This window comes from Ursus arctos, unplaced genomic scaffold (assembly GCF_023065955.2).
Source record: "Ursus arctos isolate Adak ecotype North America unplaced genomic scaffold, UrsArc2.0 scaffold_10, whole genome shotgun sequence".
NCBI classification, from domain to species: Eukaryota; Metazoa; Chordata; class Mammalia; order Carnivora; family Ursidae; genus Ursus; species Ursus arctos.
Window position 1 is genome coordinate 57,067,668 of NW_026622764.1, and position 17,911 is coordinate 57,085,578.

General features: G+C 35.0%; 1 protein-coding gene across 1 annotated transcript in view; it reads right to left on the minus strand.

Annotated features, from left to right (window-relative positions):
• Window positions 1-17,911, minus strand: part of KPNA3 (karyopherin subunit alpha 3) — an 89,078-nt gene that overhangs the window by 44,433 nt on the left and 26,734 nt on the right. The window contains exon 2 of the mRNA XM_026493226.4: window positions 716-760. Within this exon, the coding sequence (XP_026349011.1) occupies window positions 716-760 (45 nt within the window). The remainder of the gene's footprint in view (window positions 1-715; window positions 761-17,911) is intronic.

The following is a 17,911-nucleotide window of genomic DNA, read 5'->3' on the forward strand; positions in this document are numbered from 1 at the left end:
GTGTTCCCTCTCTCGCTGGCTGTCTCTATCTCTGTTGAATAAATAAATAAAATCTTTAAAAAAAAAAAAAAGAAAAGAAAAAAGAAAAGGATCTGATTTAGGATAAACATAAAGATTTGGAAATAAATTTCAAAATCTATGTTTTTAATGTACATGTAATATAGAAAATTAGTTATGTGTATTTTCTTGATTGGCAATTAAAATATTTGCTTCAATAAAATGAGCTTGCACGAATACACAATCTCATGAAGGTTAACTCTAAAGTCCTCAAAAAAACCCAGAAGAAAATACAATAAATTTTAACAGCAGTTTCATTTAATTGGTAAGATATAAGGTTATTTTACTTTCAGTTTTCTAAAGTATCTTTAACAAGTATGTGTAACTTTTACATGAAAAAGGTAGAGGAATCCTATCTAGCCCAAAGAAAAAAGATATTAAGAAAACAAAACAAAACAAAACAGAAGAGTATCTAATTTCATCAGATGTGAGAATTTCAATGCTGGCACTAAAATACTTCACACAGTACACAGTACCTCAATAAATGAAAGCTGTTGTAAGTATATACCACTATTAACTATTTAATGATATATTTTTATGCTGTGTGGTTTAGGGATGAACACTAACTTGCCATAGTATTTTCATTATTCGAGTTATACAGACTTTTAAAATCAGAAAAACCTCTTAATTACTTTTTGTTAAATGCAATCACCCTTACCTTTCGTAGTTCAACTGTCACTTCATTCCGGTGTCTTCGCATTGTCTAAAAGGAAAAATAAAGAATATGTAAGTACTGAATATTGATACTGCTAGTAGATAAATTAAGGTCTAAGGCAGTTAATATTTTAAAATTTTTCAGAAGTAATTCATTGTTAAGACTGGTCAGTTTTAGACTTCAAATGAACCATGGGAGTTTAAAAAGCCAAACTCCTGTCTATTTTACTGGATATCTGTTGGTTAATTTTGTGGGGAGTGGGATGTGGGGCTTGGCTGCCTAGAATCCTTTCCAAACGGCACCCAGGTTTCTTTCGGGAATTATATACCCTCCGCTGTGGACTGCCCTGATCAAACCCCTACTGAAGTATCTCATTCTCTCCTAGTTTTGAGTAGGGCATGCAACCAAAACCATACCAGCAGAACTTTCTCCCCCATGACTCTGAACCTTGAGCAAAGTGGAAAGGAAAAAAAAAAAGAAAGGTAGCACATTAATTTCCAAAGGAAATATCTGGACAAGATAGTGAATAATACCTCTATCCTGGAGTTGCTCTATTCCCAGATCTCAGGTGTTCCTACTCATTCTATGAACTACCTATATTCTTCCAATAAATTATGGCTTTGCTTAAGTTGGCCAGAGTTGGGTTTTAATGTTTGCAACCAATGAAACCTATCTCAAATGATTCATGTTTTAAAAAACTAAAAAACTTATTGTCATGGCCTTAAAACCACATGAAAAGGAAAATAAATTTGGGATAGATATTTTGTATCAAAAGGCAAGTATCCTTCTATGTTTACTGAGAGACTCTATCAAGCATGGTCTTATCAGGAATGACTGAAATGATCAGATAGCCCTTCTCCCCTTGATGTACTGATATGATGGACTATCTTATTACACATCTAAGTATGGTAAAATCCTTACATTTTTGGAATAAAGGCTACATAAGGGTTACATGGTCATGGTATATTATTATTTTAATATGTTGCCCGATTCAGTATGCTACTATTTTATTTAATAATTCTTTTGTTATGGTATCTCTGTCAAGTTTTCTTAAATTGCAGTGATAAATTAATTCTTTTTAGGAAAAAAATCCCATGAAAACCAAATTATAAAGTTTGTTAAATATGCTGAAACATTAATCTAGATATAACTTAATGCTTAAATATATATATGTTAAATGTAAACAAAACTGCCAAACAAAATTCAAATTAGTAGCATTCATTTAATGTGAAGAAATGAAGCACTAATAAAATGATTATCACTAGCAGGGTGCAACAGTAGAAAGTCAGAGCCTTGACTCTAATTCTGTGTTTCTGTGTTTTGACTTTAAAATGATGAATACACAGACCGCTTCATGCATAAATCCATCATATAGAATGGTAATAAACGTTGAGCAATTTTCAAATACCAATATTATTTTGATAACTCTAAACTGTCTTGATTCACTTGAAGATTAGAACTGCACTACAGTTAAAATTTGCCTATATGAATATCTAATCCGACTGTTACTGGAACTGAGAAGGAAAAATATTTTCATTGCAATAACTACTACATTTAATTATTTATAAACTGTTACTAAGATGATAGACACACAACAAAAAAGATCCAGGCAACATATCCCTTACAAAATATGATCAAGTTACTCCTATACTGTAATTCACACTAAAATACTTTAGCATCAGTAGGAGTAGTGAGAGGTGCCTGGGTGGCTCAGTTGTTAAGCGTCTGCCTTTGGCTCGGGGTGTGATCCCAGGGTCCTGTGATCGAGCCCCGCATTGGGCTCCCTGCTCCACTGGGAGCCTGCTTCTTCCTCTCCCGCTCCCCCTGCTTGCATTCCCTCTCTTGCTGGCTGTTTCTCTCTGTCAAATAAATAAATAAAATCTTAAAAAAAAAAAAAAAAAATAGGAGTAGTGAGTCAACTTCTGAAGTTCCCTAAATTAGGAGTCCACACTTCAAAGAAAGTTAGTATTTGTAGCACCCATATCAGAAGTTACCTCCCAGTTAAGTAAATGCTTCCAATATCAACATCTGAATTTAGACAATGGTTTGTTAATTAGTATTAGAGATGTTGGAAATAACTTTTTTATTGCTGAAATTGAACTGTGCAAGGTATACAGATTGACTAGGAATACTGTACATGTGCCTTGAATCTTATCTGTTTGCAGTTTAAGAATCTGGCAAGTGCAGCAGTCAGTCTTCAGGGAAGTTTTTGAGTCTAGGCCTCCCTTTGATCCTATATCTCACCCTTTCTTGGAGGATTCTGTCACCTAATCCTAATCAGTTCTTTGTGGTATATGTTTATAGTTCAAGTTTTATTGCAAGGTGGTAATTGCTTGCTAACACATGCTTGTATAAGTGGCAGAATTCTAAAGCTTCTTTTATTACAGCAAAACTTACTGGCAGTAAAATTTCTAAGGAAAAAATACCTATTACCTCACCTACCTCTAATAGTGAAAGGCCTCCTACTCACCCAAAAGAACCATACGCATGTAAAATAGGCAAATGGCTTAGGTCAAGCAGCAACAGGTGCTGACTACCATGTATATGATAAAAGGACTATTGAATTAGTCACGACTTATTCCGTTCTCTGTTTGAATTACAGAAAAAGGCTCCATCTTGGGCCCTCTCCTCCCTAACATTCTTCCCAAGTGATCTCATCTACTCTCATGTCTTCAATTACTATTTGATGACCATTCTCAAATATCTATCTTTAGGTCAGCCCTCTTGCCAGAGCTCCAAATCTTTAAGTACTATATTCACTCACTCAACAAAAATTTACTGAATTCATCTAAAACGCACCAGGCAATATGTCTGCAACTGGGAGACAAGTATAGAATTTACAGTCTAGTACAGCCATCAACAAACCGCAGCCTATAGCCCAAATCTTATGGACTGTTTTCTGTAGCAATGAACAGGAATGGTTTTTACACTTTTAAGTGGTTATATTATAAATGATATTAAGTATGAATGTAATATCCTTATTTTTGTCTCTTGGCTCCCAAAACCTGAAATATTTACCTTCTGTCCTTTTAAGAGAAAGTTTGCCAACAGTTGGCTTACTGACAAACATACTAGTAATAAGCAATAATATAAACGCATTAAATGTTAAGTTAGGAAAGTAAATGAAGTTCAGTATTGGAAGAAGAAATGATTAGGGAATCAGGAAAAAGCTCCCTGCAGAAATGAATTATGTCTATATGTGTATTATAGAGGATAGATTGTTGCAAGGCCTCACATTTAGTATCCTTACAAATATCCTAATAGTTGATCCCTCTCCTCCCTTTACTCCTCCCCTCCCAAAAAAAAAACCTTCCCCCCAAAAAAATACTCTTTCATGAATATCCCCAATATTAGGAAAAAGCAACATCATCCAAACAGTTGTAAGAACCCCAATCTTAGGAGATCATCCATGTCTGCTCAGTCTCTCACTCTGACATCCAATAAGTCACCAAAAATAGGATTGAAACTTCTAGCTCCACGCCATTATCGTAGACTAAGCCACCATCATCTCACCTGGATCACCACAATAGCCTCTTAACTAGTCCACTTGTGTTGTCTTTCTCTTGAATACAAGTTCTCAGTGAAGTTTTTAATCTCCTATAATCTCCCCTGACACACACACACACACAGTTACCAGGATAACCAAACCAAAACCCCATGGACAAAATCTACAAGATTGAGTGACAAGGTATCCCTACGAATTCTCAAATACAAGCAGGATCTGGGTTAAATCGTTAACTTAGGACTCACATGGTATCAGCATGTATACAGAAGGAAACAGAAGAGCAGAAGTAATAGGATAGGTAATTCAAAGACTCAAGGCCAGAAAAACCCCAAATCATAAATCACTAGAGTTTAGAATAAGGCAATTTGTGAATAGCTACAAATGAAAAAGACCTTTTGTATATACCAACACTGTAAGGTACGATAAGGCTCTAGACTCAAAAACTAAGGACTGAAGTCTCCCTTTCTGGGCAAAGCCCTACACTGAAAAGAACTTCTGGGAGAAGAATCCTAATTGAGCAAGACAGGCACAATGAAGCAAAAAGGAGGGTCCACACAAAAGTGGGTTAATGAAACAGAGACCAATCTCAGAACATAGAAAGCTAAATACTTCTTATCATTTTGTAAAAATCAACAGAAGAAGGGGGTATAGAGTGGTGAAGCTAGAAAAACTATCCTTACCAATCCCTTACTCCAAAAAGTTCATGAAAACCTATTATAAATGAACAACAGAAAAGGGTTGAGCTCAAATTCCATGCCATAAGAAATGGGAAAATAAGAAGAATGCTGACACGAAAAGCTTGCCACCAAAAAGCCATACCTACAAAACAGATAAAAATTATATCCGAGAAAATGTGAAATATCATTTTAAATCAGAATTAGAAAAACTCAGAAATCAGATGCTAGAAATCAGGAAAGACTTTGAAGTAAAAGAAAAAATTATTTCAGAAAGGAAACCTAACGAAGAACAGTCATGAGATTCAATACACAACAGATAATGCTTAAGAGATAAAGAATGTGCAAATAAATTTTAATCAAAAGAAATGAAGGTGAGAAACACCTGACTGGCTTAGTCAGTAGGGCATGCGACTCTTGATGTCAGGGTTGTAAATTCGAGCCCCACACTGGGTGTAGAGATTACTTAAAATCTTTAAAAAAAAGAAAAAAGAAAGAAAGAGAAATGAAGGTGAAAATATTAAAATGAAAGTGACAATAAAGCTAAGCAAAAATCCTACATACATATAATAAGGAGACCTCAAAGAATAAAACCAAAGCAAGAAATAAAGCAAATACTAAAAACTATAATTAAAGAGAAAAAGTCCTACAACTAGCAGCCTTTAAATGAAATATTGAAAGAGTATACCAATGCCTGGGACATTAACTGAGAGAAACCAACACCAAGATATATTAGAAAAACTAATGGATTTCCAAAAAATAAAAGAAAGAAAAACGCTTTTGGACATCAATTAAAAAAAAAAATCTAGTGATTTATTAGGTAGATCTAATAAGTCAGTTCAACAAGGTCACAGGATACAACATAAAAATACAAAAATCAATTGTTATGTCTATAGTCTAGCAATGAACACATGGGCACCAAAATTAAAAATACACCCAGTATAATTTATAAACTCTCAAAAAAATATTTACATATGAACCTAACAATATATGTTGAAGACAGGATATACATGTTAAAAACTACACAACACTGATGAAAGAACTCAAAGATCTAAAAAACGGAGAGATTTACTGTGTTCATGGATTAGTAGGCTGAACATGGTAAAGATGTCAATTCTCCCCACAATAATATAGAGGTTTAACACAATTCCTCTCAAAATCCCAGAATAGATACAGAAAATATTATTTTAAGATTTATACAGAAAGTCAAAGTAAGTAGAAGAGCTAAAACAATTTTTTTAAAAAAGAATAAAATGGGAGGGACTAGCCTATCCAATTTCAAGATTACATAGCTACAATAATAAACACTGTGATACTGGTGGATCAAAGGAACAGAATAAAAAAAACAGACCTATACCAATAAGCTCAAATTGATTTCTGACAAAGGGTAAAAGCAATTCAATAAAGGAAAGATAGACTTTTCAACAAATGGTGCTGGAACATGTAGACACTGCTAGACAAAATGAATGAATCTCAATTTAAGTCTCATATATTACACAAAAATTAATACAAAATGGATCGCATTTAAGTGTAAAACTATAAAGCATTTAGAAAAAAATCTCTGGGTTCTGGAGCGAGGCAAAGAGTTCTTAAATTTGACCTTAAAAGCATGATGCATAAAAGAAATAACTGGTAAATTGGACCTCATCAAAATTAAAAAACATTGCTCTGAGAAAGCCCCCATGGGACGGGGATGAAAAGACAAGCTAGAGATTGAAAAAAAAAATTGCGAACTACATATCCAATAAAGGACTAGTACCTAGAATATATAGAGAACTCTCAAAAGCTCAATAGAAAATCAATTAAATTAGAAAATAGGCAAAAGAAATGAAGTGACATTTCATCAAAGAGGATATATGGATGGCAAATAAGCACAAGAAAGGATGTTCAATATTATTAGTCATTAGGGAAATGCAAACTAAAACCACAATGAGATTTTACTACCCATCTATAAGAACAGCTAAAATAATTGTGACAACACCAAATGTTTATGAGGATGTGTTGAAACTCATTTATTGCTAGTGGGATTGTAAAATGTGGTACAGCCATGAGGAAAACAGTTTCTTAAAAAATGAAACAGCAAATACCACAGTATTCAGCAACTGCACATCTAGACCTTTATCCCAGAGAAGTGAAAACCTGTGTTCACAGGAAATCTGTACACAAATGTTTTTAGCCATCCTATTCATAAAAACCTACACCTGGAAACACCCCAGGTATCCTTCACAGTTTAACCAAATATATATACAGTTTAACCATATATATACACACACACACATATCATAGAACTATATATAACCAAACTTACATATATATCATAGAATATTACCCAAGAGTAAAAAGGAACAAACTATTCAGACAAGCAACAACTTGGATGAATCTCCAGGGAATTATGCTAAGAGAAAAAAAGCTAATCCCAAAAGGTTACATACCATATGATTCCATTTATATAACACCCTTGAAGCAACAACATTACAGAAATGGAAAAGAGATTAGCGGTTGTCAGAGGTGGAGAAGAGGCAGGGTGGAAGGGAAGGAGCATGGCTACAAACTGGCAACATGAGAGATACTTGTGGTGATAGAAATGTTTTGTATTTTGACTATAAATATCAATATTTTACTATAGTGTTGCAAGATGTTCCCATTGGGGGAAACTGGGTACAAGGTACAAAGGATCTCTCTGTATTACGTTTTACAACTGCATGTCAATCTATAGCTATCTCAAAATAATTGTCAACTTTATAAAACTTTTTTAAAAAGGATATACTTCACATCAGATGCTGAGGAAAAGGGAAAAAAGAGATCACAACCAATTTCAGTAATGCACATAATAGGGAATCAATGGATAATAATGACTAAAAAAGGTGGGGACTAAATAAAGTTAACCACTGTAACAAATATACAAACCTTCCAAAATACCAAAATAAATGAAAAAAATTGTAAATAAAACAGATCACATAGAAAAATACACAGGAATAAGGAGGAAACGGTAAAGAGCTAAAGGAAACTAGGCACCCTTTGACTTCAGAACTATATGAAAATGAATTACATACATGTATGATAAAATTAAACGTAAAAAGAAAAGCAATTCCTAAAAGAATTTTAAAAACTAATTAACCTAAATGTATATTCACTTGGTGACACAGTTACACTATCCCACATAACTTTTCAACATTGTAATTTGACTGTATGTTCCCAGTCAACCCTAAAGACAAGCTAATACAAAGAAAACTCTATACCATTTTCAGTAATCCTACTACTGGTTATAGTATTGAAATTATTATTCTGACACTGTTGTGTATGTATTTGGAATAAAGGAAATGACTAGTAATTTGATATTCTAATTCTACCAACTCTGGTATCAAAGAAAAAAGGAATTTCAACCTGGGACAAAGGAGATAGAGATATATGATAGAAGTTGTTTAGTAAAACCCTACTTACATAATGAATCATGGAACATTACATCAAAATCTAGGGATTGTATTGTATGGTGACTAACATAACATAATAAAAATTATTATATATATATAAAAAAACCCTACTTACTGTCCTGAATTTTGAATTGGAAATACCAATATATGCAGAATACATCGTTTTAAAAACATTCCTATATCTGTCCACTTAACATTCCTAGATCTGTCAGAAACACTCAGAAGCCACCTTAAAGGGGCTCCAATTGGTCAAGGATGGTCAATTAGAGTATCAATAAAAATAATAACTACAATGGGGGGTGCTTCGGGGGCTCAGTCAGTTGAACATCTAACTCTTGATTTCGATTCGAGTCCCACATCAGGCTCCAACCTCTGCATGGAGTCGGCTTGTCCCTACTCCTCTGTTCCTCCCACCCTACCCCTCTTGAATAAATAAATAAATAAAATCTTAATAAAAACAATACAATGAACTGAAACATACATATGATTCAATTCATGAGTTCAGACTATGGAAAAAAACGAATTGGTCATCATTGGAAGTTGCTAATGAACCACCAAATTGTTTTGAAAACTGACAAATGCAGAGAATCAAGCAATCATTTTGCCTTTACCTGAACAAATTTTATCATGAGGGTAATCTAACCAATTCATAAATGAGGGGAAGTTTCTGTTTAAAATAGTATTCTGGCTAATAAAGAAGGAAGGACAGAACTAGAATATCACCATTTACAACTAGTAAATAATAAATTTAGGCAATGTTCTTCAATGGCTGTCAGCATTAGAGAGAGAGACAATCAGACACTATGTGCCATACTGATAGAAGAGAAAACCATCACATAAGATGTACTCTTGTCCCCTCTGCCCAAAATAATCTGAATCTGATAAAGCCTTCAGATTCAACTATCAATTTATAGAAAATACACAGGACAAATAAACATGTTAAATGACACTATAAAAGGCAAAAAAAGTGAGATTAAAAGATTATAGATTAAGAGACTTAACTATAGGAAACAAACTGAGGGTTGCTGGAAGGGTGGTGTGTGGGGGGATGGGGTAACTGGGTGATGGGCATTAAGGAGGGCATGCGATGTGATGAGCACTGGGTGTTGTATGCAACTGATGAATAACTGAACTCCACATCTGAAACTAATGATGTACTTATATGTTGGCTAACTGATTTTAAAAAAAAAGATTATAGATTTAAAAAGAGACTTCAAATTCACTCAGAGTAAGGCTAGAGATCTTTATCTGGATACTGATCCAAAAGAACTGTTCAAAAGTATGTAACATTTGAGATAACTGGAAATTTGAACGACTGGATACTTTGTTAGTTTTAAAGGAGTTACTGTTAGGGTCAGAGGTGTGTGTGAGTGTGTGTGTGTGTGTGTGTGTGTGTGTGAGAGAGAGAGAGAGAGAGAGAGAGAGAAATGTGATAATGGTATTGATTTTAAATAGTATGCATACATCTTTCTTAGTTAACAAAATATGTCACTTCTAGAAGACCTCATACTTTTGAGAAGTCTTCTGTTTCATTAAACTGGATGCTAGCAACAATGGAAAATATACTTTTTAAATGCATTGCTAAACTCACGTAAGTACTAAGGGGGTAGAGGAGCCAGTAAAGTTAACCATGGGGGAAGCTGTCAAAAGTAAATATGTGAAAGGGAAAGCATGAGGTTAATAATCTATTCACACTGGGAACAGAAATTAAGTCCAGACTCTGATGCAGGGTTAAAAAACTAAACTTCTCCTTTAGCCCAAACGCTCAAGATGGCCAAAATGGACGGTTTCTCAACAGATGCAAACCTTTTCTGCTGAAAAGCAGTTCCATCAGGTTCTCAGGATAAAGAAAAAGTCACCAAATATACAAGAAAATAAACCACTGTAAAGAAAGTCATAACCATAGAGTCAATGACAACAACTAGGAATACAGGCCAACCCTCCTTGGAATTAGAATACTAAAATTAAATTATAAAATATAAAATAACTACAACAAATATTCAAGGAATAGAAAAATGAAATTAAAATTATCAGCAAGCCAGAAGAAATTATCAGAAATGACCAGATTTGGGGGCACCTGGCTGGCTTGGTCAATGGAGCATGTAACTCTTGATCTTGGGGTTTTGAGTTTGAGCCTCACATTGGGTGTAGAGATTACTGTAAAAAGAAAGAAAAGACACAAAAGAAAGAAAGAACCAGATCTGAAAAACAAAATACCAAACAGAACTTTGAGATATGAAAAATAATTGTTGAAATACAGTAGTACTATATAACCAAAATTAAGATCTCAACAGATGGGTTTTATAAGTTTATTTGACGGAGTTTAACAGAGATTCAGTGAACTGTAAGGCAAGTCAGAAGAAACTATCAATTATGAAATATAGGAAGCAAAAATTTTATACTTTACAGAAGAAAGGGTAAGAAACATAGAGGTTACAGAGTTACAAAACAGTGTTTATCTGGGTTCCACAAAGACATTAGAGACACTGCACAGACGCAATATTTAAAGAGATACTGTCTGGGAACTTTCCAGAATTCATGAAAAACACTAAACACAAAATCTAAATTGATGAACCACAGATATAAGAAGCCAAACAAACACTAAGCAGGAAAATAAAAAGAAATCACAATAAAATTGTAGGACACAAAAGGAAAAAACAAAAATAAGAGAAAAAAAAGAAATCCCGAAAACAGCCAGATTATCTTTAAAACACAAGTCTGAAGACAGACTTTTAAAAAATTCTCTATTGATTTTATTCACTACAGATGGGCCTTATAAATGGTTATATTTTACAGGTCTGTAACTTTATTATGAAATTATAATTTTTAATTTTTAAATTTTTATTTACTTTATTTTAAATTTATTTTAAATTTTTATTTTTTAAGCAGCATATTCCCATACTTTTCTTTCCTAAAGTTTTTCAGTCATAGGAACAATTCCAGAATCACTTTAAAAAGATACACTCAATGGTTTTTGGTTTTGACTGTAATTCGTAACTGTCATTTTACTAAAATTTTGGTTTTTCAAAACACAGGACCTGTAGACATATTGTTGACTGCAATTTCAGGTGGTTCTAAAGCTATGAAAAGCCTGGCTCAGTCTGTGGAGCATGTGGCTTTTGATCGGAATTGTGAGTTTGAGTCTCATATTGGGTGTGGAGATTATTTAAAAATAAAATCTTAAAAAAAAAAAAAGCCTACCTCAACCACAGGTTGAGAATCTTTATAATAACAAATAAATAATTTAGAAAAGGACAGGATTTGGGGTGACTGTAAAAACTTACTAAAAATCAAACTTTACACTAACAATGAATGAATGATGATATACAAACAATACCTCAATAAACCTATTCTTTTAAAAATCCTCTCTAATATGGGTATTTATATACTGTTCCCTGGGCTAGGAACTCTGTTTTTCTAAGTATACCAACTGAGGCAAATGTATACATTTTATTTGGGGAGAAGGAGGTAGGAGACCATAGAAGGATACAAAATTGCCTTCTGAAGAGGGGATAGAGCTAGAAAACTGAAAACTATAGCTCTGGGACAAAACAAACAAACAAAAGCCCAAAAAAGCAAAAACCAAAACAAAACCTAAAGGGTATTGCGCTGATACTCTTTAAGACTGCCACCAACTGGGCATCCATGTTTCAAGGAATATATGACAAAACTGACTTCCGAAAAGCAACGGAAACCAAAAACGGCGAAATCATACCTTCAGTGTGCTGAAAGAACATTAACTTTAAACTCAGAATTCTAATAAAGAAGGAATGATAGAATTCAAATACCACCACTTTACCATAGTTAATAAATTAATGGATCCAGGCAATGATCATCAAGGCCTGCTAGTACCACAAAAAGAGATAATAACATGACATTATGTACCACCTAACAGAAATATGTAATACCCATGAAATTAAAAAGCCATCTCGTGGTAGAAAACATTTGCAAATCACATACCTAATAAGGGACTTTCATCTAGAATATATAATGGACCCTTTTGATTTAACAGGGAGAAAACACAATTTTAAAAATGGGCAAAGGATCTGAATAGACAGTTCTCCAAAGATGAAAAACAAATGGTGAATAAGCACATGAAAAGATGTTCAACAAAATTAGTCACCAGAGAAATGCATTTCAAAACTACAATCAAACACTCACTAGGATGGATAAAATAAGAAAAAGACAGGTAACTACTGGTGAGGATGTGGAGAAACCGAACTCTTGTACACTGCTGGTGAGATTGTAAAATGGCGTAGCCACTTTGGAACAGTTTGGCAGTTCCTCAAAAGGCTAAACATCAAATCACCATTTGATAGCACTTCTACTTCTAGGTAAATACCCAAGAGACAGGAAAACATATGTTTGCATAAAAACTTATACATGAATGTTCATTGCAATGCTATCCACGATAGCCATAAAGTGTAAACAAACTAAACCTTTATCAACTGATGAATGGATAAACACAATGTGATACATCCATACTATGGCATACCATTCATTCAGCAATAAAAAGGAAGGAAATACTGACACATACTAATAACATGCAAGAACCTTGAAAGCATTATGCTAAGTGCAAGAAGCCAGTCACAAAAGACCACGTATTATATGGTTCAATTTACATGAATGTCCTGAACAGGCAAATCTACAGCGATAGAAAGTAGATTCGTTGTTGCTTAGGTCTAGGGGACATGGTTGGTTGGGGAGGATAGGGAAATAGGGAGTGACTGCTAAAGGGCATAATCTTTCTTTCTTTCTTCCTTTCTTTCTTTCTTTTTTAAGATTTTATTTATTCATTTGAGAGAGAGAGAGGTAGCATGCGCACGTGTGTGAGTTGGGCGGGGGGAGTAGGGAGAAGCAGACTCCATGCTGGGCAGGGAGCCAGACACAGGACTTGATCCCCGGACCCTGAGATCATGACCCAAGCTGAAGGCAGACGGCTAACTGACTGAGCCATCCAGGCGCCCAACACTTCTTTTTGTGGTGATGAAAATATCCTAAAATTGACTGTGGTGATGGTTGTGCAACCCTATGAACATACTAAAAACCCCATTGAATACACATTAAATGAGTGAATTGTATGGTATGTGAAAATGTATGTGAATTGTACCTCAATAAAATGTTTTTTAAAAAGTTGGGATGCCTGAGTGGCTCAGTTGGTTAAGTGTCTGCCTTTGGCTCAGGTCATGAACATCTGGCTCCCTGATCATCAGATTTTAATTCATGGAAGATGATCTGAAAAACACTGACTATCTCAATACCACTCCAAGCATCTAATTCAAACTCTCATTCACTTTCTCATACTACACTTTGCTCTGGGTCAGTAGTTCTCAAACTTTAGCCTGCATCGGAATTAACCTGGCTTGTTAAAAGACTGCTGGGCTCCATTCTCAGAATTTCTTGAGCTGCAGGTCTGGGGTAAGGGTTAAGAATTTGTTTCAAACAAGACCCCAGGTTGACGCTCCTAGTCCAGGGCCCACACTTTTAAGAACCACAATTCTGGGGTACAACTCTAGGGTAGTATGTCCATAAAACATATAACACCACCATCATCACCAATTAGAAAGCATTAAAAAACTCAACAGTTTTCCTCTAAGGTACTTATAAACAACGTAAATTATTCAATGCACATGGAATACATATATATTGGACAAATTACATTAGTGCGCTGCTGATGGCACAACATGGTAGTTAGAAATATCTGCTTAGGAGTCAGCAGGTTTAAATCCTGGCTCCCTCACATGCAAACTTGATGATATTTTAGGAATGTTACTGGCCTATCTCAGCTTCCTTATCCATAAAATAAAGATAACAATGCCTCATAGGGTTACTGAATCAAATAAATCAAATTCATGCTAACTGCGTATGACAAGGGCAGTGTCTAGCATAGAATGCACTCAATAAATGTTAGTTATCTTCATCATCATTGTTAATGATGCTTCCATATTCCACATGTGTCAAGGTCAATATCTTACCTGTCTCTATACCACTGCAAGACCACTGCTTTTACCCAGTTGTGGAAAGGCTTATATCATTTAGCCACATATCCCCCTGTGTCCATTCTCATTTCTGTCACCATCTCCCTTATATTCACTGAAGACTCTGGCAGCTGGCTCACTTTTCCTCCCCAAACCAAGTTTTGACAACATCCCTGGTACCTTCAACAACCCTTCAAATAATACAGTTCAAGAGGCTGGTCAGGGACAGACCAAGGCTCTTCTTTTTTTCCTAAACTTCAGTTTTGCCATGACTCAAGATTCTGTAGCAATCAAGAACCAGCCAAAGATCTGCCAGTCCAGTTAGGATAGATTTTGGATGCTTTACATTTCATTCAAAAACTATGAAATGCTCAACATTTTAATATGAACTGAAGATATGAATTTTAAACACTCTGGACAATATTCTCTAATTTGAAGAATCTCTGACCCTAGCAGCAAAACTCTCCCTAGATCCAATTAAGGCATTAAACAATTTCCCATTAATTAGTCATTCAACAGATTGACCTAGATCTACAAAGATTACCTTAATCCCTAACTCCTTCAATTTCTCCCAATTTATCAATCCCCTCTTGTTTCTGCTTCCTTCTTACATACTTCATACTTAAAACAGTTTTGTCCCCTGTGATTGTAGCTTATTGCCCTGGCCAAAAGCTAACCTTCCGTCACTTCAATTCTCACTCTAAAAACAGGGCTGCTAAGTGCTGTGAGGAAAAAAAAAAAAAAAGACTCAATCTCTCTCCATTATGGGTACTACCAATTCTAGGTCTCTACTCTCAATTAAGATCTGAATGCTTGCTGCAGAAATCTTTCCAGGTTGCTCTTAGATTTTGTACAAAAAGCTACCACAATCAAACCCCCTTCTCTATGTCGCCCTCCTTTTTAACAGAAGACCAGGCCTCCTATTTAAGGAAACAGAAACCAGCAGATAGTAGCAACTACCTCAACTTCCTATCACGCACATCCAAACCTTGTCCCCAGTCCCAACCCCAGTAACCCACATCCTCCAACATTCTTGTCTCCTTTCATCCTATCACAAATGACAGAGCAAGAGGTGTCTGTCTTTGCTCTCATCTTCCTAGGGGCCTTACTTCATCAATTATTGCCTCTCCTATGTTCCAACCTCTATTTCCCATCGTCATAGGTAACCTCATGTCTCCTTCATCTTTTTTTTTTTTAAAGCTTTTCCTCACCTTACATTTTCTTCTCCTCCTTAGCCAAATTCTTGAAAGAAAGGTCTATAATGTCTTCACTTCCATTCACTTAGCCCACTCCCAACCAAAGTTCCATTGACACTATTGCCAAGATCATAAGCAGCCTTCTATTCATGGAACACAGTCTTTGTGTGGCATCTCTGCAGGAAAAGAGTTAACCATTCATTCTCCCCTTCTTAACTTTCATACCATCCTCTATGGTCTTCCTCCACTCACCTATGTCATTCTTCCCTATGTTCTGTCTATAGCCCTGTAGACCTATTCATATACTCACTCTACCTAGCATGTCACATATATTTCTGTGGCTTCAATTACCAACTATATATTAATAACCAAATCATCTGGATTTGTTTCCTGATGAGTACTGAAACTATTATAATAAAGTGTTAATTTTCAGTAGGGTCATAAACAGAATACACATAATAGGAAACATTTAATCTTTAAATATAGGGAAATATTATATCTAGTGTTTAAAATAGTATAGTATATTGTTTTGTCTACCTGTATATAGTCAAAGTTGCAATTAGTCAATGTATCACAGTGGAACCACTACTCTTTTTTTTTTTTTTTTTTTGGTACCATAACAGCTTTGAGATATAATTTACACACCATACATTTCACCCATTTGAAGTATACAATAGCTTTTAGTACAGAGTTGTGTGACTATCACCAAAATCACTTTGAGTTATTTTCATCACTACAAAAGAATCACTGTATCCTTCAGTGTCGCCCCCCCCCCATTCTACCCACCTTCCCACCTCAATTCTACACAACCATTAATCTACTTTTTGTCTCTACAGATTTGCCTCTTCTGGACAGTCATATAAATGGAATATTATAGTATGTGTTTTCTGTGATTGATTTCTCCTGATTAGCATAATGTTTTCAAGGTTTATCCGTGTTAGTTTTTTTTTCTTTTTAAGATTTTATTTGTCAGAGAGAGAGAAAGAGAGAAGAAGCAAGGGGAGCATTAGGCAGAGGGAGAAGCAGGCTCCCTGCTGAGCAGGGAGCCTGATGCAGAACTCGATCCCTTGACTCTGGGATCATGACCTGAGCTGAAGGCAGCTGCTTAACCAACTGAGCCACCCAGGCATCCCTATCCATGTTAGCTTTTTAACAGTACTTTGTTCCTTTTTTATTGCTGAATAATACTCCATTATAAAGATATGCCACATATTACTTATCTATTCATCAGCTGAGAAACATGTGGATTGCTTCTACTTTTTGACTACTATGAATAATGCTACTATGAATAAGTTTTTGTGGGGACATACGCTTTTATTTCTTTTGGGCATATGACTTGGAATGGAATTAGTGGGTCATATGGTAACTTACTGTTTAATCTTCTGAGATTGCCAAACTGTTCTCCCCAGTGGCTACACCATTTTACAATCCTACCAACGATGATGAGAATTTCAATTTCACTATATCCTCAACAACACTTATTATTATCTGTTTTTATTATTTAGCCATCCTAGTAGGTTTTATGAAATGGCATCTCGTTGTGGTTTTGATTCATATTTCCCTATGACCAATGATATTTGGCATTTTTTCACATGCTTATTGGCCATTTGTATATCTTCTTTGGAGAAATGTCTATTCAAGTACATTGTTCATTTCTGAACTGGGCTGTCTTTATTATTGAGGTTTTTTTTGTTTTTGTTTTTAAGATTTATCTACTTATTTGAGAGAGGGGGAGACAGAGTGTGTGTGCATGAGTGTGAGCAGGGAGCCTGACATGGGGCTCCATCCCAGGACCCTGAGATCATGACCTGAGCTGAAATAAAGAGTCAGATGCTTAACTGACTGAGCCACCCAGGTGCCCCTAGTATTGAGTTTTAAGAGTCCTTCATATATTCTAGATATAAGTCCCTTATCAGATAAGATTTGCAAATATTTAGCTCCATTCTGTGGGTTTCTTTTTGCTTTCTTGATGACGTCTTTTGAAACAAAAAGATTTTTAATTTTAATGAAGTTCAATTTATCCATTTTTACGTTATTGCTTTTGCTTTTGATGCTGTTGCTAAGAAACTACTAACTAACCCAAATCACAAAGATTTGCACATATTTTTTTTCTCCTACAGTTTTTTATGGATTAGCTCTTACATTTAGGTCTTTGACCCATTCTGAGTTAATTTTATAGTGTAAGATAGGGGTCCAAATTCATTCCTTTGCATGAGAATATCCAGTTGAGTTGTCCCAAAACCATTTGTTGAAAAGACTTTTTTTCCTGTTGAACTGCTTTGGCACCCTTGAAAATCAATTTACTATAAATGTAAAAGTTTATTTCTGGACTCTCAATTCTATTTCATTGATCTATATGCCTATCCTTATGCCAGTACCACACAACCTTGATTAATGAACCATTACTCTTGACTG